We start from the raw sequence: 24,938 nt of genomic DNA on the forward strand, positions 1-24,938 counted from the left end.
CTCTGTCTTTTTTTTTAACCATCCTGTGTGTATTGAGATTAGCTTAACTTAGACTACGCGATGTCCAGCTTTCTGTGATAACTGATGGATCGAAATGTGTTAATGCTGGTGTAGCACTTGGCACAGACCACAAAGCCATGAGGTAGAGGAAAATGTATGCCAGTGTACAAAGCTGTAGTCATACATTGCTTGGGTGTGTTACAGTAGGAAAACAATATATCAAACTGCTTGTGAACGAACAACACAGGAACTCTCTCTTGTGATTGATAGTCTGTGGGATATAGACCTCTTACATTATACACAACAAAACTTTATGCAGGGCTGTACAAGCGACTTTGATCACTGGCCACCTTCTTCAATGGGCCAATATGTGTATATTTAATATGCCCAATATCAACACACAGGTGGTGTATGTGATAAGAGAGAGACAAGGTAATATCGAGTTCCATACCAGCTGACATTAGCAAAGTTTTTAATACTTCATAGTTTTGCTCAATTGGATGTTATAAAAATAGCGAAGAGAGAGAGAGAGAGAAAGAGAGATTGTGCTGTCGGTATAGCCTCTGACACCATTGTACTGTCATATTTCTAACACAGTGATATAAATATGTTAAAGGAGGTCAGGACATGTAGGGCGTGATATATGTAGACTGACATTCGTTATCAATGAATTATAGGTGTTATGCTTTTGAATTTCTTCGTGCACTCTGCTTACACTCGTCATCATTGCGAATATTCTCCTGTATGTTAGTGTGCTATTTTTCTCGTTGTGGTAGCTCTCTTCTTAGTCAGTTAGGGGTGGACGAGTAGACAGCCTTCTAACTAATGGAACAGTGCAGTCGGAATGTCATGTGATTTCGAGAGAATTAACAGGGGTCTGTGACTTGGCGGGGGACATCTCCTATTCGTGAAAATCATGTGAATTCAAATGCTGTATATACCGGAAGTTTCGTGAGAATACAGCAGGTAGGCGATACACTGACGAAAGAGGAGTTGATAGGTGAGCTCTCTCCAGATTCTTATGAGTGTTGTGGGCAAAAATATTACAATCTCTCACACTCATCTCATGGAGTGACTGCAGTGAGAAAATCAGAAACTAATACAAAAGTTTTACCGAGAGAGACAATAAACAGTAGAAGTTCCTTCTTTTGTTTTCTCAATAAATGAGAACTAATATTCTTCCGTCAGTTTTGTGCTCCTATAAATGGATGGAGTGACATCTTAACAGGTAGACTAAATTTACATTTACATTTATTTACTTTGCAAGCCATTGTAAATTGTGAGGCAGAGGTTACCCTGTACTTCCCTTTCCGATTCCACTCATAAATAGAACAAGGAAAAAGACTGCCTATATACCTCCTTATGAGCGCTAATTTCTCATTTCTTATCTCTGTGGTCCTGTGAAATGTATCTTCGTGGCAGCAGAATCCTTCTTCAAAAAAAAGTCAGAATGGCGGTTCTCAATAGTGTTCCTCGAAAAGAACATAATCTTCCCTCTAGGGATTCCCATTTGAGCTACCTGTTGAGTGTAATCCAACTGCTGGGAAAAATTACCCACTATGCAAACAGACTGTCGTGATCAATTTAATTAATTAGTCAATCAATTTGACATCGTTGATGTGCCGCCAGCTGGGTGGAAGCGAAGGTAAGAGTACCACAGATACGATTCGAGAGTTGGAGTGGTAATCAGCGATTGTTCTATTGTGGCGAAATTTTGTAACAGAATTTCAATCTCCCACCTACACAGGGAGTGATGATAACCGTAATAAAATCAGCTATGTTACTAAATTTATAAACTGATATGTATTATAAACCTGAACTCCTCTGTGCCGCTACCTTGAGAGACTATGTAGGTGACAAGGCATTTAATTACTTTAAGAGAGTTTGAATGTGAGGAGGCATCCTGTTACTGAGGTAGTGAATGTTCTTAGCGTTCTGTCATGAACCAAAAATTAGCTTTGTTCTAGTCCTATGATGCAGGCCATGGCAGATATTAAGATGATAAGAGAAGATATATTTTTACCTGATGAGAAAATACTTAGAGTAAATATTCCCTATACCATTTTGTTGTGCATGATACTTTTGCGATGTGAAAATGTGTGTATGGTTCTATTTTTTCTGTCTTCGAAAATAACACGTATAAAAGGGAGAAATCTACACTCAAGTGAGAAATTCAAGGTTTGTGGTCAACGATATCTCTGTCTCGGTTTGGGTAAAGTGGATTTTTAAACTGGGCAGTCTATAGCAGGGTGGAATTTGTATGAATTACTGTATACATCCAAGCTGCTGTTGGTTGTCTTGCAGTGCACTGCGACCGGCAGGAAGAGTCACAAAGAGTCGGTGACTGGAAGTCAGGGCATAAGGCTGTTGTGAGTGGTGGGTACAAAGAAAAGTTGCAGCTGACCAGCTACTTGGCTCTTACTGACAGCTGCAGGGACAAGCTCCAGTAGTGGCCCTGATGGCGCCCTCTCGATAGCTGAATAGTGAGCTAGGAGAATGCTTGTAGGGTGGCGACAGAAGTGAATATGTGTATTGGATGAGAAGATTTAACATGGTGACTTTTGTGTCGGCAGAAGAGCCAACAACGAGTTACGAGTGGAGGCCGAAATGCACGCGTTTTAGCTCACGCAGGCTGGCATGAGGAGGGAAGAACTATACTGACGTGAGGTCTGGAACATGACAAGGAATGAGAATTCAGAAAGCGGACATAATTAGTTTGATACTTAACTTTAATCCATTAATGATGAACGTCGCTCTTGACGGTACATGATTCACAATATTATCTGTTCAGAATAAATTCTAGTAACTGAATATGGCGCCTTACTAGGTCGTAGCAAATGACGTAGCTGAAGGCTATGCTAAACTGTCGTCTCTGCAAATGAGAGCGTATGTAGACAGTGAACCATCGCTAGCAAAGTCGGCTGTACAACTGGGGCGAGTGCTAGGAAGTCTCTCTAGAATAGACCTGCCGTGTGGCGGCGCTCGGTCTGCAATCACTGATAGTGGTGACACGCGGGTCTTACGGCCGATTTAAAAGCTAACATCTAGCGAGTGTGGTGTCTGGCGGTGACACCACAGTGACGGTTTGCGCTGGACAATTATTTCCTCTCATGTAAACTGATTAGTTAATGGGTGGATAGCCAAGGTGATACTTTCTCCTGCCCCTGAGCATCTGCTATGGAAAGTGTGTGAATACCGAGAGATTGGTGCTTAACTGTTGATGTGGTCAATGCACACAGCAAATCCTATTTTTCTGAAGTGTGTTGTGGTTGTGAGCCCAGTGGCGGATGGTGCTCCCTTTGCGATTATGGATGTTGTGGGTTTTCTCCAACTCTTACGTGGATGTTTGACACAGAATAAGGTAAAAAAGACATTGTGGTACTCGGAGTTCCCCTATGTTCTTTTTTGCTTTCCCATTATAGTAATTCATTTTTACATACCTTAATTTTTAATTTTTATTCACCCTGATAATGTTGGACGTTAATGTAAGCATTTTATCAGCATTTTTTTTTAGTAAACCAGTCATCTATAACAACTGCCATGGTTTGTTGTTATAACTAGATTCAGCTATTGAACACTGTCGTAGCTCACAGCCTGCAGACACCATCAGCTGAGAGTTGCATGCACTGTTGTTAGGGGTCTTGTATGTTCTGATATCCAGTGGGATGTGTGCAACCAGAATATGCACTATACTTCTGGAATGTTTATGATGTAAAGCTTTACTCTAGGTCTGATCCTGTTTGGTTTGCACTGGACTGCACCACATGCCATAATAAGATCATCTGCTGCTTCCTTCTTATTTCCGGTGTGGGCTGTCAATTTAGTGGCAAAGCAGGTTACATGTATTTAAAAAAAATGCCTTTCAGTCATCTTCTTATCCATTCTGTTTTATAGGACATTGTTCAGTGTTTTTAAAGCTTTGACAAAGGGCATTTACCTGCTGGGTAATTGATGCATGGTGTCTCACATACCCATCGCTACCAAATATCAGTAAGTGGTTTAATATTTTCTTGGTAATCCAATCCCATTAAATCATGTCAGGATACTGCTAGGATTTTTTTGTATTTCTTGTGTAGGTTAGTTTGAAGATGCCTAAATAAAGGTAAAACACACCCATATCAGGGGAAAAGAGTTGTTCTTCATTTTTCAAGTGGAAACCAATTTCCTGAGGAGGAAAAGAAGGAAGATCAAGGATAGAACCAAAAATACGGAAGAAGAGAAAGTAAAAATTAAATTGAAACCAGCATTTCTGATTCTGTGCATTAGTACAAATTTGATTTAAAGGTAGGTTTTCAGTTTGTATAAATTTCTTAGTATCTTCTGCAGTATGATACACATACATAAATTTGTCTCTTTTATTGATGACTGCAAGCTTGTTGTAGAAATTAATGCAGGCTATTAGTGTTTATAATTAATAATACACTCCTGGAAATGGAAAAAAGAAAACATTGACACCGGTGTGTCAGACCCACCATACTTGCTCCGGACACTGCGAGAGGGCTGTACAAGCAATGATCACACGCACGGCACACGGACACACCAGGAACCGCGGTGTTGGCCGTCGAATGGCGCTAGCTGAGCAGCATTTGTGCACCGCCGCCGTCAGTGTCAGCCAGTTTGCCGTGGCATACGGAGCTCCATCGCAGTCTTTAACACTGGTAGCATGCCGCGACAGCGTGGACGTGAACCGTATGTGCAGTTGACGGACTTTGAGCGAGGGCGTATAGTGGGCATGCGGGAGGCCGGGTGGACGTACCGCCGAATTGCTCAACACGTGGGGCGTGAGGTCTCCACAGTACATCGATGTTGACGCCAGTGGTCGGTGGAAGGTGCACGTGACCGTCGACCTGGGACCGGACCGCAGCGACGCATGGATGCACGCCAAGACCGTAGGATCCTACACAGTGCCGTAGGGGACCGCACCACCACTTCCCAGCAAATTAGGGACACTGTTGCTCCTGGGGTATCGGCGAGGACCGTTCGCAACCGTCTCCATGAAGCTGGGCTATGGTCCCGCACACCGTTAGGCCGTCTTCCGCTCACGCCCCAACATTGTGCAGCCCGCCTCCAGTGGTGTCGCGACAGGCGTGAATGGAGGGACGAATGGAGACGTGTCGTCTTCAGCGATGAGAGTCGCTTCTGCCTTGGTGCCAATGATGGTCGTATGCGTGTTTGGCGCCGTGCAGGTGAGCGCCACAATCAGGACTGCATATGACCGAGGCACACAGGGCCAACACCCGGCATCATGGTGTGGGGAGTGATCTCCTACACTGGCCGTACACCACTGGTGATCGTCGAGGGGACACTGCATAGTGCACGGTACATCCAAACCGTCATCGAACCCATCGTTCTACCATTCCTAGACCGGCAAGGGAACTTGCTGTTCCAACAGGACAATGCACGTCCGCATGTATCCCGTGCCACCCAACGTGCTCTAGAAGGTGTAAGTCAACTACCCTGGCCAGCAAGATCTCCGGATCTGTCCCCCATTGAGCATGTTTGGGACTGGATGAAGTGTCGTCTCACATGGTCTGCACGTCCAGCACGAATGCTGCTCCAACTGAGGCGCCAGGTGGAAATGGCATGGCAAGCCGTTCCACAGGACTACATCCAGCATCTGTACGATCGTCTCCATGGGAGAATAGCAGCCTGCATTGCTGCGAAAGGTGGATATACACTGTTCTAGTGCCGACATTGTGCATGCTCTGTTGCCTGTGTCTATGTGCCTGTGGTTCTGTCAGTGTGATCATGTGATGTATCTGACCCCAGGAATGTGTCAATAAAGTTTCCCCTTCCTGGGACAATGAATTCACGGTGTTCTTATTTCAATTTCCAGGAGTGTATTACTATAAAGTTTTGTGTTCTCTGAGTCTTCTTGTATCGATAGTATCTGGTTACTACTGATTATCTGTTACCATTTTTATTTCCTAAAGAATTTTGTTTTGCTGCATCAGTAATAAAAATTTAGGCCACTTCATTTACTTTGTATAAAACTTTGAACATGCTGTGTCTAAAATCATTATAAAATATGATCTATGGACAAAAATAGACTAATCTAAACTAAACAAAGGAAAGGTTAACGTTGTTTCTAATCACAAGGAATCCAACAAAAATTTGTGTAATCTCTGTATATTTTATTTCTAGCCATCTTCACTTCACTTTCTTAAATCCCTTTGATACCTTCAACCACTGCCACTTCTTTACCATTTAATCAATTTCTTTGCCTTTCTCATTATTCCCAGTGATAAATTGTTTGCCCTCTTGAAGTCAAAGTTGTGGCTTGTAATACACTAGCTGTAGAATTCCCATTGCAGATATAGCTAGAATTTTTTTTAATTTGCTATCCAATACCCTTAATGAGTTTTATGATAATTCACTCTTCCATGAATTTGTTTCTGGGTCCATCTGCATGTACCTTAAAATTTCCCTTGGTACATGAGTCATCATCTTGTCCAACAACAAAATGGATAATCTTCAATGTCCTTCTTTCAGTATACCAACACTATGTCATTTTACTCTTAACATCAGTAATTTCCGATCCTGTTCTGTTGTATTCAACCACTGTCATTAAAGGTCTCCTGTAGCCAAAGCAAACAGAACAATCTCAATACATAAGCAGCTCTAGTAATATTCATAATTACTTCTTATGTGCATGAACTTAATTTTAAAAAGTTTTGGTGAAATAGAATCACTTCTCAAACTCCTTTTTGATGTTGAGTCGTCTAGTCCTCCAGTATAAAATAACTAAAACCCAGCTTTACTGTAAATCTCACTTGATCATCAATATCACCATCAGTCATTTGACATGCATCACTGAGTAATGACCTTCTTTGGGCTTATACATTCATTATTGTCTTCAGAAATATGAGTCCACGTTTCCCCTGTACATTTTTTGGCACCATCTCTCTTCCTTCCATTAGACCATTGTTTCTATCCATGAGGAACTTGACTGGTGTGAGGAACACTAAAAGCTTCTACTTTGATGTATCTGATACGATTAGAGCCTTGGATTACAAAGCTGCCTGGCCTTTCTATGTTGTATGAAATGAGGTTAAATGAAAATGTGCAGACTTAGGTACTACACACACCAATAAATATCACATGTGAACTGTCAGAAGGATGTATGTCACTCTGGAGCTAATTCGTGGTAAAAGAGAAATTTCAATAAATATGATACTTTTTTCATATTTGTATTATGTTTTTGTTTATATGCTTCCAAGCAAAAACGATCACATGTGCTCTAAAAGGAGACAAATGAGACGTTACATCAGTGCAGAAAGTCTACATACTGTCAATACAACCTGTTATGGAATTCCGAATTTTCATGTAATTTCACAATAATAGCACAGGAGCCATATTGTGCTATATAATTTATGAACTACTTAAATAATAACAGTATTCTCATAAAATAATAAAATAATTATTTGATAAATGTTCCTATGTACTTACAAATTGCTAGTGATAGGAACAACCGAATGAAAACAATTGATTAATTTGGCTGCTGGAAAACAATCGACACATATGGCAGTTTTTTTATGAATCAGTTGAATTATTCAATCATTCTTTTGAGTGAAACCAGTCTATGGGAGCAACCGAGACATCATTTCGGTGACTGAATTATTCAGTCTTTCTTTTCAAGTGAAAAACATATTATATTAAAATATTTTTATTTAAATAGTTACTTTGTGCTTTAAGTCTTGTGTGTGTGAAATTTTTTAATTGGTTTCAAACATTTTGATGAGATTAAAACAGAGGCATGTGGTAAATTTCAGGTTTATTGCAGTTTTATTTCAACTGAGTCAACCTATGTATTGCTTCCTTCTACATATATCTCGCTAAAAGACCCCAATCGTACAAATTAGACAGAATCAAGCTGACACAGAAGCTTAGCATGAATCGTTCTTAACTGCAAAACATTTGCAACTGGAACAGGAAAACAGGGAATAGCACTTTTACACCAAGTACTCTCCGCCACACATCAGAAAAGAAAGACAGTTAACTGCTTTGTCATTTAGAAGTTCTAAGCTAAGTTGAAACTCTCAAGTATTCAGCTTATTGGGAAGTTAGTTTAAAACCAGTTGCAAAATTTGTACCAAAGAGACAGGGATACTGAAAAGCAAAGTATCCTTCGCCACACACCAGACTCGAAAGTGAGTTATTATTGCAGGGCCATCTATTTCTGAGCTATGATGAAAATTTCAAGTCTCTAGCTTATCTGGAAGTTAGTTTAAAATCAACTGTAAAATTTTTACCGAACAAACAGACAAGAAATCGACCTAATAAAAACATGTTAAAAAGTAATTTTTTATTTATATATACACAAATTTAAAGTGTAGCACCAGTAAACTTTTGAAACCAACCAAAAATTAATATTTAATGTCACAAGTACGAAAATTCGCACTTGAGTAAGTAAATATACACATTTTGAAAATGCTTTATTTTTAGAAATATATTTTTATACACGTGTCTTTGAAATAAAATACTTTATTTGTCTCTAAAAAGGTTGTCAACCCTAGTCATGGTTCACGTATAACCAAAAGGCTGAAAAGTATATAAACAAAAAAAAAAAAACACTCAAACCTAGAGACTGAGTGAAAACATTGATATCACAGCCACAACAGTCATTTGTCTCACATTGAATTAAACTGCTCCAACTCAATGAGTGAGTGAAAACATTCATATAATGGCCACCACCGAATAAGACTTGTTTTGAATTGAGTGAAACTGCTTAAGCCAAGTGGATGACTGAAAACATTCATACAGATGATATGGCCATAGAGGGTAGTTTCATTCAGTTCTTTCATTTGACTGGAAAAACCGACTGAAGGATAAATAGTCAACTGATCAGTCAGTTGTTAAAAACAGTTGAGCGTCCATCACTACAAATTACTTTTTTATTTTTAATTAGATAGGACTGATTATGTGAGATATGCCTGACACACTAACAATCACACTACATTGCAACACTAAGGTTGAAATATATACTCAGATCAGTGCAAAATGAAAGCTCAGTTGTTTTAGCAATCTGGAATTGAATTAATCACAAAACAGGAGCAACTGCTATACAAGTACTTGCACTAGTCTCCGGGCGGGGACTACTCAGGAGGACATTGTTATCAGGAGAAAGAAATTTGGCGTTCTACGGATCGGAGCATGGAATGTCAGATCCCTTAATCGGGCAGATAGGTTAGAAAATTTAAAAAGGGAAATGGATAGGTTAAAGTTAGATATAGTGGGAATTAGTGAAGTTCGGTGGCAGGAGGAACAAGACTTCTGGCCAGGTGACTACAGGGTTATAAACACAAAATCAAATAGGGGTAATGCAGGAGTAGGTTTAATAATGAATAAAAAAATAGGAGTGCGGGTAAGCTACTACAAACAGCATAGTGAACATATTATAGTGGCTAAGATAGACTCGAAGCCCATGCCTACTACAGTAGTACAAGTTTATATGCCAACTAGCTCTGCAGATGACGAAGAAATTGAAGAAATGTATGATGAGATAAAAGAAATTATTCAGGTAGTGAAGGGAGACGAAAATTTAATAGTCATGGGTGACTGGAATTCGAGTGTAGGAAAAGGGAGAGAAGGAAACATAGTAGGTGAATATGGATTGGGGCTAAGAAATGAAAGAGGAAGCCGTCTGGTAGAATTTTGCACAGAGCATAACTTAATCATAGCTAACACTTGGTTCAAGAATCATAAAAGAAGGTTGTACACATGGAAGAATCCTGGAGATACTAAAAGGTATCAGATAGATTATATAATGGTAAGACAGAGATTTAGGAACCAGGTTTTAAATTGTAGGACATTTCGAGAGGCAGATGTGGACTCTGACCACAATCTATTGGTTATGAACTGTAGATTAAAACTGAAGAAATTGCAAAAAGGTGAGAATTTAAGGAGATGGGACCTGGATAAACTGACTAAACCACAGGTTGTACAGAGTTTCAGGGAAAGCATAAGGAAACAATTGACAGGAATGGGGGAAAGAAATACAATAGAAGACAAATGGGTAGCTCTGATGGATGAAGTAGTGAAGGCAGCAGAGGATCAAGTAGGTAAAAAGCCGAGGGCTAGTAGAAATCCTTGGGTAACAGAAGAAATATTGAATTTAATTGATGAAAGGATATAAGATGTACATCAACAAAAGCAAAACGAGGATAATGGAATGTAGTCGAATTACGTCGGGTGATGCTGAGGGAATTAGATTAGGAAATGAGACACTTAAAGTAGTAAAGGAGTTTTGCTATTTGGGGAGCAAAATAAGTGATGATGGTCGAAGTAGAGAGGATATAAAATGTAGACTGGCAATGGCAAGAAAAGCATTTGTGAAGAAGATAAATTTGTTAACATCGAGTATAGATTTAAGTGTCAGGAAGTCGTTTCTGAAAGTATTTGTATGGAGTGTAGCCATGTATGGAAGTGAAACATGGACAATAAATAGTTTGGATAAGTAGAGAATAGAAGATGTCGGAATGTGATGCTACAGAAGAATGTTGAAGATTAAGTGGGTAGATCAAGTAACTAATGAGGAGGTATTGAATAGGATTGGGGAGAAGAGAAGTTTGTGGCACTACTTGACTAGAAGAAGGGATCGGTTGGTAGGACATGTCCTGAGGCATCAAGGGATCACAAATTTAGCATTGGAGGGCAGTGTGGAGGATAAAAATCGTAGAGGGAGACCATGAGATGAATACACTAAGCAGATTCAGAAGGATGTAGGTTGCAGTAGGTACTGGGAGATGAAGGAGCTTGCACAGCATAGATTTGCATGGAGAGCTGCATCAAACTAGTCTCAGGACTGAAGACCACAACAACAACAACTGATCTCCTAATAAAATAAATATGCACACTATTGCTGACAATTTCGTCACAACTGATTCTGCAACTGTGTTGAAATTTGAAATTTATCCAATATTTCATCATCTCAGTTGCACCTTTATTTTCATGATACTTGTTATCAAGACAGCGTAAGAAGATCCCTGACAGCTCGCATGCTATTGTCAACATTCGACTGTCAGTCCATTTACATGGGGTTCCCAACACCGGATTTCGTAAAACGATTTCTCAATACCGCATCTGAGTGGTCATGTTAACACTTCAAAACCGATTCTGGAAATCTGTTCCTAGTTGCCGGTTTTCCAATTCCGCAATCGCTTTTCTCTCACATTTAAACGAAGCAGGTTTTTATACGTGTTTGGGCTGTCATGTTCGTCTTGTTTTTTTAAAAAAAAATCGTCTAATATGGACGGCATGGCTTTTCTGACAGTGAAGGATAAGTAGAAATGTTAGACTGAAGCTGTTTATTACACCCTGTCTGATTGAAAAGAAGTAGGGATTGTGCTGACTAAATCAGAAACTGTAACAGTTGTTTCCCAGGCGCCATATTTAACTGGGCTAGCAAATGTGCTTCAGACCTTAACATGTAAATCGAAGTTTGGTTTTCGTCTTTCGGAAGATGTGTCGTATGTAAAAGTTGTGTGTGAAGCGCTAAGGGCTGCAGACGAAACCAGTAACCATCCATAGAGCTGTGATAACGATGAGGCTTTGCAGAGTTAACAAAATCGCATTAGATTGTTGGCTGGGGTAGCCCTTGACGCTGCGGTGCCCAGCCCGCTCCAACAGTTAGAGATCAACTAACCAAATCAGCTAGTTTCGATCAGTATTTAGTCGGCTTCAGAACTATGTAAGTATGTGGGCAGCCTGTCATATCTAAACTGTAATATACAGTTCTATGAACTACAGTACTCTGATGTGTTGTTCCATATGGATACTCTGCAGATGATCGAATATTAAATGAAACCAGTCATATTGAAAATAAATGTATAATGGAATCAGGGAAATAAAGGATACATTTTGAAACAATAATAATCAAAAGCATGTATCTGAACAGAAAATTATTAAGATAGAGTGAGGTGCGCAGGACAGCATACTGCTTCTTACAACTGCAGAAATCAATCGTTTGAATTATTTCTGTCAGCATACCATGTTTTCCATCCCTCTAAAATATTGGTTTTGTAGCCGAACTCATTGAACATATCATTATTACATTATAAACAATGGCAAATTTTAATATTTATACATGACTGATATGTATTTACTTCATTTAGCTTTCTCAGTAAATATTAAAATATATGCCCATCTATTAGAGACATACATAACATTTACATACAATATCCCATACTATATCCCATAAAGCAACTCAGTACGAGTTCGCAGTATGTAAAATCTTTACAGTTCAAACATTTCATGACTTTTTACTCTGTGTCAGTTACAGCATTTTCACTGGGTGACTTTGAGACCATAGTGTCATTTTGCACATCGGTATTTGCCTGCTGGTTACAGACACAGGGGTTCTGAAAAATGGTAACTAGGTAACATCACTATAAAAGCGAACATCCTTGTGTTTACTTCAGTAAAGGCATCTCTTCGTAATCTACACATAAGTCAACAACACATGAAACAATACAGCACACACTGTATTAATATTCAATATCTTTAATGTTTCCTGAAATGAATATGTTCTCAAAAAGTAGTCTTGAAGCATGTTTACGTCCTAAGTCTTGTCTGAACTTCATTTCATTGCTTTAATCTGGGAAACAGATATTTACAAATAAAACAACAAAACCAACAAACGTTTCAAAAATTGCATGCTTCAAAATTAATTGCAAAAATAATTTCCGTATGAATGAAAGTAGACTTGCCATCTTCTATTTCTTTTCTTTTTTTTTTTGACAGGTTCACCTCCACATTTGAATCATATATTTATGCTTTATTTATCTGCTGACCAGGAGCGCTTTAGCATATTCTATGCGAATTTCGTAACATCTTCACTATTTTATACCACGGTTTACACTTTCAAACGGTAAAAATTGCTGCTGACAGAAGTCAGTGGTCAAGAAACGGCCCATTGTCATTTGAAACAATGCGTCTCTCGTTAGCTTGAAGCTAGCATCACTGTATAGCGTCCGCAACTAGTTGCAAGAGCACACTGCTTCTTCATACAATACAGAAATATGAGTGTTCGTCATTGGCAGTGAGTATCTGCATTGCAAGGCTTCGTAGCACAAATGTGTTTAGTGTGATACTGAATCGTGACACAACGCCCTATAAGATTGCATGTCCTCAAATCTGCATCTATATCGTGAAAACAGCTGTGAAGTATATTATACTGGATACCTCCAGTTATACAAAATATTAGCGTTTCTCTCGTTTCGTTTGAGTATGGAGTGCGGAAACAATGACTGCTCAAATATAGTGTATAGACTGTATAAATATAGTATATCTTCTAGTTTCGTTTGAGTGTGGAAAGAACGACTGTTTAAATGACCCGTTGCGAGCCGTGATTTTCTTCAGGGTCCCTACTTAGTATGTTTCTAAATTCTTCGCACAATACTGGTTCTTGAAATTTTGTAAGTAGGGTTTCGCGGGAAAGTTGGCTATCTTCAAACATCAGCCAGTCTTTTTTCGGAATTTCCGGGTGTCAAGCGAATTTGCGAACGTTCATGCTAGATGTTCAATATCCTCTTGTCTCTATGTGGTGCGGATCCTTCATATTGTAGGTTGGGACTCACAACTGTTTTGAAAGAATTCTCGTTTGTACATTGAGTGCGTCTCTCAAGTATGCTACCAGTGTAACAAATCGTATCTCCTGCTGTACCATTATCATTTAAAAATTCTACAACTTGTTATACTCAAGTATTTTTATGAGTTGACTGATTCCAACTGTGGCTGTTTATTGTACCCCTAGTTATTATTTAAAAGGCAATTTTTTTAAATTTATTTATGGAGGACGTTCGGGTAGTTCGTGATGATGCCGTAGAATGCCACAGCATATGACTCAGCTCCATGTGCTCGAGGAAAAGCTCGAAGAATGTCTGTAGTGAAGTTCCTTACGGTACGAGACATATTGTAGATTCATCTTCTCGCCTTGAGATGGATCTTTATAATATTTGTGTTTTGGTTTCTATTTTCTAACTTAGAAGATAAATTTTTTCATTATAATGCCATTACTGTGGTGTATTTGTTTTCAACAAAAAAGGTAAAAGACCAGTAATACAATCCGCATAAATTAAGCACCTTTCAGATATGTTGACGCGAATAAGCTAAAACAAACGAAATTCTATTCCTGTTTCCAAAGTTTAGAAACCAGCGTGGCATCCGCATGTTCAATATGGTTGTGTTGCATATCTCTGGCGACAACGGTAAAGTTCTGTGAATTTTTTATTTGTCAACAAGTCAGGTAGTTATTGTAACCTAAAGAAAATGTGAAATATTTTTCTTGTAGCGTTGTTGTGGAACGTGTTTGTCATTTTACCGGCATAATAACAGTTGTTACTGAAGATATCTGGGATAAATATATAATTAATGCCGACTGACATAACCTGCTGTATCACAGTTCTGCATTGTGTTGTTTATATTAATCTCAGGTTGCAAAAATAAGAATGTCGCTTTACGATGATATGGATGCAATCAAACAGAAGTCGGAACAAGTTGCCGGCTGGTCGTCTGGCATAAAGTTACTGCAGTCCCAACTGCAGTTGAAGAAGGCTGTCCAAACGCAGGTAAGAACGAGGAATCGTGGTATTCCGGAATAGCCTGCTGCAACACAGAAAACTGCGGTACGCGTTATCCTGTGTTTGCGTTTGCTATTCGTAAGGTAATTTATAATGAGACGTAATCGAAACTGATATTTTCAGTAACCCTTCTCAGTACTACACCAAATGCGAAAAAATACATTAAATTAATTTAACATGTCGAATCCCCCCGCTCACTTACACACACAAAAAAAATCCAAACCATAACCTGTTACTTACTGAATGAACTTATTGGTTTTAAGAAGCCGAGATACACCTTTTCTCATTAGATGGTTTAGTCACATCAATAAGTATTTTAGAATAACCTCGTTGTTGTTGTTGTTGTTGTTGTTGTGGTCTTCAGTCCCGAGACTGGTTTGATGCAGCTCTCCATGCTACCCTATCCTGTGCAAGTTTCTTCATCTCCCAGTACCTACTGCAACCTACATCCTTCTGAATCTGCTTAGTGTATTCATCTCTTGGTCTCCCTCTATGAATTTTACCCTCCACGCTGCACTCCAGTGCTAAATTTGTGATCCGTTGATGCCTCAGAACATGTCCTACTAACCGGTCCCTTCTTCTCGTCAAGTTGTGCCACAAACTCCTCTTCTCCCCAATTCTATTCAATACCTCTTCATTAGTTATGTAGTCTACCCATCTAATCTCCAGCATTCTTCTGTAGCACCACATTTCGAAAGCTTCTATTCTCTTCTTGTCCAAACTATTTATCGTCCATGTTTCACTTCCATACATGGCTACACTCCACAAGAATACTTTCAGAAACGACTTTCTGACACTTAAATCTATACTCGATGTTAACAAATTTCTCTTCTTCAAAAACGCTTTCCTTCCCATTGCCAGTCTACATTTTATGTCATCTCTACTACGACCATCACCAGTTATTTTGCTCCCCAAATAGCAAAACTCCTTTACTACTTTAAGTGTCTCACTTCCTAATCTAATTCCCTCAGCATCACCCGACTTAATTCGACTACATTCCATTATCCTCGTTTGGCTTTTGTCGATGTTCATCTTATATCCTCCTTTCAAGACAATGTCCATTCCGTTCAACTGCTCTTCCAAGTCCTTTGCTGTCTCTGACAGAATTACAATGCCATCGGCGAACCTCAAAGTTTTTATTTCTTCTCACTGGATTTTAATACCTACTCCGAATTTTTCTTTTGTTTCCTTTACTGCTTGCTCAATATACAGATTGAATAACATTGGGGAGAGGCTACAACCCTATCTCACTCCCTTCCCAACCACTGCTTCCCTTTCATGTCCCTCTACTCCTATAACTGCCATCTGGTTTCTGTACAAATTGTAAATAGCCTTTCGCTCCCTGTATTTTACCCCTGCCACCTTTAGAATTTGGAAGAGAGTATTCCAGTCAACATTGGCAAAAGCTTTCTCTAAGTCTACAGATGCTAGAAATGTAGGTTTACCTTTCCTTAATCTTTCTTCTAAGATAAGTTGTAAGGTCAGTATTGCCTCACGTGTTCCAATATTTCTACGGAATCCAAACTGATCTTCCCCGATGTCGGCTTCTACTAGTTTTTCCATTCGTCTGTAAAGAATTCGTGTTAGTATTTTGCAACTGTGACTTATTAAACTGATAGTTCAGTAATTTTCACATCTGTCAACAACTGCTTTCTTTGGGATTGGAATTATTGTATACTTCTTGAAGTCTGAGGGTACTTTGCCTGTCTCATACATCTTGCTCACCAGATGGTAGAGGACTGGCTCTCCCAAGGCCGTCAGTAGTTCTAATGGAATGTTGTCTACTCCCGGGGCCTTGTTTCGGCTCAGGTCTTTCAGCGCTCTGTCAAACTCTTCATGCAGTATCGTATCTCCCATTTCATCTTCATCTACATTCTCTTCCATTTCTATAATATTGTCCTCAAGTACATCACCCTTGTATAGACCCTCTATATACTCCTTCCATCTTTCTGCTTTCCCTTCTTTGGTTAGAACTGGGTTTCCATCTGAGCTCTTGATATTCATACAAGTGGTTCTCTTTTCTCCAATGGTCTCTTTAATTTTCCTATAGGCAGTATCTCTCTTACCCCTAGTGAGATAAGCCTCTACATCCTTACATTTGTCCTCTAGCCATGGCTGCTTAGCCATTTTGCACTTCCTGTCGATCTCATTTTTGAGACGTTTGTATTCCTTTTTGCCTGCTTCATTTACTGCATTTTTATATTTTCTCCTTTCATCAATTAAATTCAATATTTCTTCTGTTACCCAAGGATTTCTATTAGCCCTCGTCTTTTTACCTACTTGATCCTCTGCTGCCTTCACTACTTCATCCCTCAGAGCTACCCATTCTTCTTCTACTGTACTTCTTTCCCCCACTGCTGCTAATTGTTCCCTAATGATCTCCCTGAAACTGTGTACAACCTGTGGTTTAGTCAGTTTATCCAGGTCCCATCTTAAATTCCCACCTTTTTGCAGTTTCTTCAATTTTAATCTGCAGTTCATAAACATAGATTATGGTCAGAGTCCACATCTGCCCCTGGAAATGTCTTACAATTCAAAACCTGGTTCCTAAATCTCTGTCTTACCATTATATAATCTATCTGATACCTTTTAGTATCTCCGGGATTCTTCCATGTATACAACCTTCTTTTATGATTCTTGAACCAAGTGTTAGCTATGATTAAGTTATGCTCTGTGCAAAATTCTACCAGACGGCTTCCTCTTTCATTTCTTAGCCCCAATCCATATTCACCTACTATGTTTCCTTCTCTCCCTTTTCCTACACTCGAATTCCAGTCACCCATGACTATTAAATTTTCGTCTCCCTTCACTATCTGAATAATTTCTTTTATCTCATCATACATTTCATCAATTTCTTCATCATCTGCAGAGCTAGTTGGCATATAAACTTGTACTACTGTAGTAGGCGTGGGCCTCGTGTCTATCTTGGCCACAATAATGCGTTCACTATGCTGTTTGTAGTAGCTTACCCACATGCCTATTTTTTTTATTCATTATTAAACCTACTCCTGCATTACCCCTATTTGATTTTGTGTTTATAACCCTGTAGTCACTTGACCAGAAGCCTTGCTCCTCCTTCCACCGAACTTCACTAATTCCCACTATATCTAACTTTAACCTATCCATTTCCCTTTTTAAATTTTGTAACCTACCTGCCCGATTAAGGGATCTGACATTCCACGCTCCGATCCGTAGAACGCCAGTTTTCTTTCTCCTGATAACGACATCCTCTTGAGTAGTCCCCTCCCGAAGATCCGAATGGGGGACTATTTTACCTCCGGAATATTTTACCCAAGAGGACGCCATCATCATTTAACCATACAGTAAAGCTGCATGCCCTCGGGAAAAATTACGGCTGTAGTTTCCCCTTGCTTTCAGCCGTTCGCAGTACCACAACAGCAAGGCCGTTTTGGATATTGTTACAAGGCCAGATCAGTCAGTCATCCAGACTGTTGCCCCTGCAACTACTGAAAAGGCTGCTGCCCCTCCTCAGGAACCACATGTTTGTCTGGCCTCTCAACAGATACCCCTCCGTTGTGGTTGCACCTACGGTACGGCCATCTGTATCACTGAGGCACGCAAGCCTCCCCACCAACGGCAAGGTCCATGGTTCATAGGGGGGAGAATAACCTCTCATTGTTGTTTATTGTTAATTATAGGGTAGTAACTTTGTGATAGATTTATTTGTTAGGTCCTGTAAAATCTGTATGCCTATAACGATCAGTATGATCAGTGTTAGGCCTAGTTCTAACTTTTTGTTATACCTACCTTATGGATGCTGTGTGCCATGGTTTATCTGCCTATTAATGTTTGTCTCATTCCTCGTGTGTGCTAGGATTTATGGAACATAAACAGCTATCTGCCGGTGAATCATAGCATACTGTAGTAATTACTGTAGTAATTTGCCCTTGGAGTAACAGTTTTCCTTGTTTTCCATTTCAGGCAGATTTTCAGTATCAACTGATCTCTGGTATCAGTTGGTATGTATCTTACATTACATAACTGCAAATTGTATTAGTTACAGCGTAAGTTGTAATTGTAGAATTCTATATGTAAAACACATCAATTCCAAACATCTGTTAGATACAGATTTGAGTATCTCCATTTGATTTAACAAGCATATATCTGCAGAGCTTTGAGTTCCTCATTTGAGAAAGCGATTATGTAAAGCATTCAAATATATCAGGGGGACGCAACTGACTAACTTCCTTAACGACAGCTAATAATTCAGCATATGATCACACCATAGATTTTCAAGGCACAAATGATACAAGAGAGCACTGTACATGGCAGCTCAAAGCCTTGGTGGCTCCACCCATCAAAGGTTTAAGTTGCCATGCATGGTGATATCTCTTATTTGTGCCTTGAAAATGACACAGGTCTCACCTGTTGAAATATCAGCAGTTGTCAGGAGCATTACCTGGCAACATTTCCATGAGTTGTTTGAACATTCACTTAACTATGAAGCTTGAACTCACACCTCCATTTGAAGTAGCTTAACATGTGGCATTGGACTGAACAGCAACTAAACAAAAATAGAAAAATATAGAATTTGGAGCTTGCAAACCCAATTTACTGAATTTATTGTTGAATGGATGACATGTGAGAAAAAGAGTGTTGCAGTACAGAGAGGTTATAATTGAATCTTAAGTTAAGAGATATCTTTATTACACAGATTGGAATTGATATTCAGTAGTGGCATGCAACAAACAGCATGTAAATTCCAGTGTGGTAGAATATGTACAGAGTAATAAGAAATCAGGTAATGGTATCAGCACACGGCTTTCCATCTGATATCTGTATACCCCTTCTGTGTGTCATTTCTACTGAAAATTCGTTGTTCTCAAGAAGGGTGTTAATTTTATCTTTGTCCTACACATCTGGTACCTGGAGTCCAACTAGTTTTAAGCTCTTGATGAATATCACGGATCCATTGTCCTCCTGACTTATTTCTAAGATTCGTCAGTACATGTTGTTGTAAAATCTTGTTCCCTTGCATTCACTAGACGCAAAAGAAATAAGAGATTCTTGTCTTCTTCATTATGCTGGTGAGTGGATCAATCTCTTGAAAGACAGTTTCATTGAGGAGGATTCTCCAGACGCCCTTGACTCTGTATTTTTATTTATTTATGCTAGTTCTAATGAGAGTTTTGAGAAGCTGATCAGTTCTTCTTTCATTTTTAATTTAGAAGAGAGTTTCATAAGCTTAAGTAGCTCGTGGGAGAGTACAATTTTATGCTGTTAAATTGTAGTGTCTGTCGACAAGCATCTCTTCTTATTCATTGACCAGGTTAGAAACTGAGCTGCTTTCATTTTGTTGCTTCTATTTCTCCATGTTTCCGTCTCACTTAATTTACTTTTGATAATTTCTCCAAGATATTTATGCTGTAGAACTAGTTCAGTTTTTGGTTGTTTTACTTATACATATAGGCACGATCTGTTTTCTCAGAGGAGACAAAGAGAAAATTTTATTACTAGTTAATTAATTCATAATAACATACCCATTATTATTTAACTATCTGCTTTTACATGTATTTATACATTATGTGCAGTGCTGTAACATATACATATCACATACATATACTTAAACATTACACTTTTCTTTCCTCTCACATCACTGCTTCTGCATGTTGCGTATGTGATGAGAGATTTTACAAGTTACTACATGATCCATAAAATAGGTCTTGCTTATCATTGGTATGAAGCAGACCATCTTAGTATGAAATGTATCTCAATTCTTACCAGTGGCACATGGCTGATAATGTATGGTAATGTACCACAAATCTGCAGAGATTAGATAATGATACAAAAATTTATTGGATGGCATTTAGATTACTCAGGAACTGACTGTAATTTGAGAGATCTGAAGTAACATGTCAGACATTCTCTCTTAAAGTGAACCAGCGTTGCTCAGAAAGAACATGAATGAAGAGAACAATGAAAATAATAGATGTGTAACTAACTCGTCTTAGAAATCAGCCAGCAAGCAAGATGATACAGTGTTTAAGAAACTGAACTTGCATTCAAAAGGAAAGAGCTTAAAAACTTGAACCTCCTGTACAGACTTCAGTCATAGGAAGCCATGGAGAAAATCACAAAAATGTGGAAGTTGAGATATTACGAGACACATGTCTGAGAAAGAAATGGATAATTTCTAATGGATGAATAAGATAAGACATAATCACAAGTTTATCTGATACAGTTTGAATTTGGGACAGAAATCTACCATAGACTGTATAATAATAATTGAAGAATTTGGAAGATGCCTCACAGAAGTGAAAGTGATTCCACGCATTAATTTCAACTGAGACGCAGACTTTTGGTAGGTACACTGAAGAAATTCAGAAAATGTACATGTGAAGGAAAAAAAGACCGGCAAAAATAGAGAAACCCAGGGATATTGAGGGAGAAGTATAAGACACAACTTCCTTATGATGAGAGGGTACTTGTGGAGTAAAAATGGAGGAGGTTCAAACATGCCCTAGTCAAGGCAGCAGAAGAAACATTTGGAAGTACATCAACAAAAATCAGACACAAAGAAGCTCCATGTTGGAATGAGGGAATTGCAGATGCAGTATGGAACATAATAGAGACAAATGAAAACAACTAAGCAGAGCAGCAAGGAAAATGGTAGCATTAGTTAAGATGTTTTGGGAAAAATTCACAAAAGAAATAGAAGAGAATTTTAATGATGACAAGAAGATATTATACCACATATCAGGCAACAGAAGGAAGCAGAAAGAAAACTTAAAAAGGCATCCAAAAAGAGGAAAAACCCATGTGGGAGGAAGAAGAAGTTTTGAAAGTGCAGAAAGAATACTTCCAGGTGCTGTATGAAGGTCACGTTATAACAAATACACATGATGAAACAGAGGGAGACGAAAGAAATACTAGCATCACAAAGGAAATGGAAAGAAAGTATCAGCAGATGTTGTATCTAGAGAAAGTTGTATGAGAAATGAAAAATGGTGAAGTTCCTGGAGCAGATGACGTCATAGTGGAAATGATCAAAACCACAGGACCTATTGGAATTCATGCCTGTGTAGAATAATGAGGATAGTGTAGACATATGAAAAGATTCCTGATGATTGGACAAAGGCAATTATTGTACCTACATTTAAGAAGGGTAACAAGGGGCTGTGCGAGAATTAACAGAGGGATAGCACTATTGTGCCACTGCATGAAGATTTATGAAAAGATAGTTGAAAGTGAAATAATAAAAATCAGCAGGAAAAATAAATGGTTTAACTTGCAGTGGAAAAATTATTAAAGAAGGTAGATGCTTTGAGGTATCTAGGAATTAAATCAACCAAGAAATAAACATCAAGGATGAAATTTCAGAGAGGATAGAAAATTATTTGAAATTTAATTACTGTGTATTGGCCATAATTAGAAATTAGAAAATACCTGCCAAAACAAAGATCATGATCTGCAAGTCATTCAAAATGTTGGAAGATCTGAACAGAATACAAGAAATAGAAATGTGCTTTCTGTGAGGGACAAATAATTTACACGTGGAGAGAGTGGTTCAAAACCAGAACGGATAATAACAGAAACAAATGGAAATAACTGATCAGAGGAGCAAGGAAAATGATAACATTAGCTAAGAAGGTGTCTTGGGAAAAATTCACAAAAGAAATAGAAGCGAATTTTAATGATGACAAGAAAATATTATTTAACATATTAGGTAGCAGAAGGCAGCTAAAAGAAAATACTTCAAAAGTCGTCAACAAAGAAGGAAAACCCATGTGGGAGGAAGAAATTTTGAAAGTATGGAAAGAACACTTCCAAGAACCATATGAAGGGCGTGATTAAAAATAAACATAAAACCACACACACATGATGAGATAGAGAGAGACGAAAGAAACAGCACCATCACAGAGGAAGTAGAATGAGAAGTTCAGCAGATGTTAGAATCAGAGAAAGCTGTACGAGAAATGGCCCCTCCTAGGTAGTATGAAAAGGGACAGAATAACTAATGATCAAGCCCCTAAAAGAAACTAGGGAGAGTAATAGGCTTAAATCGTTTGGCCACGTTAAAAGAATGGGAGCAGAAAGACTTTCAAGAAGAGCCGTAGAATGGACACAATACAGACGAACACCAATTGGTAGACCTTAAACAAGATGGAGAGACCAGGTGAAGGATGATGTGAACTGAAGAGGGCTGCCATGAGAAGAGATGCTAAATGATAGTCTGTGGAAGAAAAATAATAATAATAATAAGACGAAATATCAGGTGGATAAACCTAAAGTGATAACAAATAAACTGTATTTGTCAATATCAATGAAATTCGCCAACAGCCATGTAACTGAGATGTTATTCTATTTTGACTACCAGTTTAGGCGTTCCTTTATGCCGTCTTCAGGCCCCATATGCATCTCTGAAAATAAGCAATATTGTCATACAATGCAATATATTCCTGGATGTCCTGAATTCAAACCGTTTCACGAGTGCTTCATTTGAAGACTTGATAGCAATGACATCCAGGAAAACATGGCACTGTATGACAATATCATTTATTTTGAGAGATGCATATGGGGCCTGAAGATGGCATGGTGGAATGCCAAAACTGATAGTCAAAATAAAATAACATCTCAGTTACATGTTTGTTGGCGAATGTCATTGATATTGATAATTACTTGACCAGCCGATGTCCCCCGTCCGTGATGGATCAACAGGGATTATAAACTGTATTGTCTACTGTTCCATTCATTCCAGTTAATCACAATGTTGTAACACACTAAGAGGCTCTAAATGTGGCTAAGTTCTGGTTAAAGGAGACCACTCACCGAAAAGCAGGTGCATTGAGTCATCAATAGGCACCTGGACCTGAAATATTCCTACAGGAAATAGATGATGATTGCCAGAACAACCACCTTCAGCTTCAGTTTGAAAATGCACTGTTTGTCAGTACCTTCAGCTTTTGTGGAACCCGCTGAAAATGTACATCGCAGAAGTGCTCTGCATTTCTTCTTCAACAGTATGTAGTTGTGAGAGTTTCATTGTGTTAACACCATGTATCGCCTGGTGTCCTGAATGTAGGCTAAAATGTTATTAGCCTGGCAGACACTTTTGATCCTAAACAAGTTTGGAGTCTTACAGAAAGGCAGGAAGATTAAGATGTAACATCCCGTCAATGACAAAAGGAGTTTTACAAGATCTATATGTAAACTGCTATATAAAGACAAGACATTGTTTCCAAAAATCTTGATAAAGGTCTTCATTGATTTAATTCAAGTTATTACACCATGTTCTAATAAACATTCAAGTGAGAGGAGGGAGGATGGACATAGAGAGGCAGAAGGAGGAAATGGTGGGGGTGGGGGGAGTAGGAGATGGACAAAGAGAGGAGCGGTAAACATTGTTTCCAAAAATCTCCAAAAGCTCTTGACCAATTTACTTCAGATTGTGACTCTAATAAAAATTCGAACAGACATAAGCCATGTGTTACTTAAAACAACAATTTACAGATTTTCTGCTAAAAGCAACTGTGATAAAGAAATCCTGTGCTGTGAAAATGTGCAGGTCATTTACCTTCTCACAGCAGTTTTAATTAGGTTAGCAGGACATTTAAACCACTAGACAAATTGTTTTTGCCATATATATTCTTTCTCCCAGTATATAATTTTCAACAAGTTTTGTACTTACAAAAATATGCTGTTTTGCTTCCTACCTCACAGTTGGTCTTAACAGAAAACAGGAAAGCTGTATTTATGACATATGATTAGAATACTACTACGGAATCTGAATCATCTGAAACTTCAAAATCCCACTCATTTGCAGATTTAAACTATGTGAAATAGTGTCATTGTAGCTATTATCCTCACAGATCCAGCAGCTGGACAGATTTCTCTCATACCCATGTCCTAATGATCCCAGCCGATTTACATGTTCATTTTAAGCAACTTCAGTTTCCATTCAAGGTTTCATTAGCAATAACAATAAACATGGTTGAAGGGGGGGGGGATGAAGGAAGGAGGAAGAGAGAGGAGGGGTAGAAGTAGATGGACAGAAGGAGGGTGGAGAAGGAGATTAGGACTTCTATCCAATTCCCATACATATTCAGCCATTTTTAAGCATTGCTGCGTTCGCTAGTCTTATATGTAAACCTTAAGAAAAGAGGAGTGGAGAGTCTCTGTTTAAGTTTTCATTAATATGTTTGTGGTTTATTTGAATTAAGCAATGTGTGTTTCCCTTGCAGCCAAGAAGAGATGCTCTCCGCAAATCAGGACAGATACTTGCACCTGTCATTGATTTGAAATCTAAAAAGGATGATGAAGATTCAAATTCTAATTCCAGTTTTGGTAGCTATTCAGGAAAGGTAAACAGATAATCACCTGTTACACAATAACCCCAAA

At 38.6% G+C, this 24,938-nt stretch overlaps 1 protein-coding gene across 1 annotated transcript in view; it reads left to right on the plus strand.

Moving 5' to 3' along the window:
- The first annotated feature begins 14,153 nt into the window (after positions 1-14,153).
- Positions 14,154-24,938, plus strand: part of LOC126188124 (splicing factor 45) — a 99,229-nt gene continuing 88,444 nt past the window's right edge. Inside the window, exons 1-3 of the mRNA XM_049929598.1 lie at positions 14,154-14,245; positions 14,433-14,567; positions 24,782-24,901. Coding sequence (XP_049785555.1) covers positions 14,448-14,567; positions 24,782-24,901 — 240 coding nt within the window. The 5' untranslated portion in view covers positions 14,154-14,245; positions 14,433-14,447. The remainder of the gene's footprint in view (positions 14,246-14,432; positions 14,568-24,781; positions 24,902-24,938) is intronic.

Source organism: Schistocerca cancellata, chromosome 5 (assembly GCF_023864275.1).
Source record: "Schistocerca cancellata isolate TAMUIC-IGC-003103 chromosome 5, iqSchCanc2.1, whole genome shotgun sequence".
NCBI classification, from domain to species: Eukaryota; Metazoa; Arthropoda; class Insecta; order Orthoptera; family Acrididae; genus Schistocerca; species Schistocerca cancellata.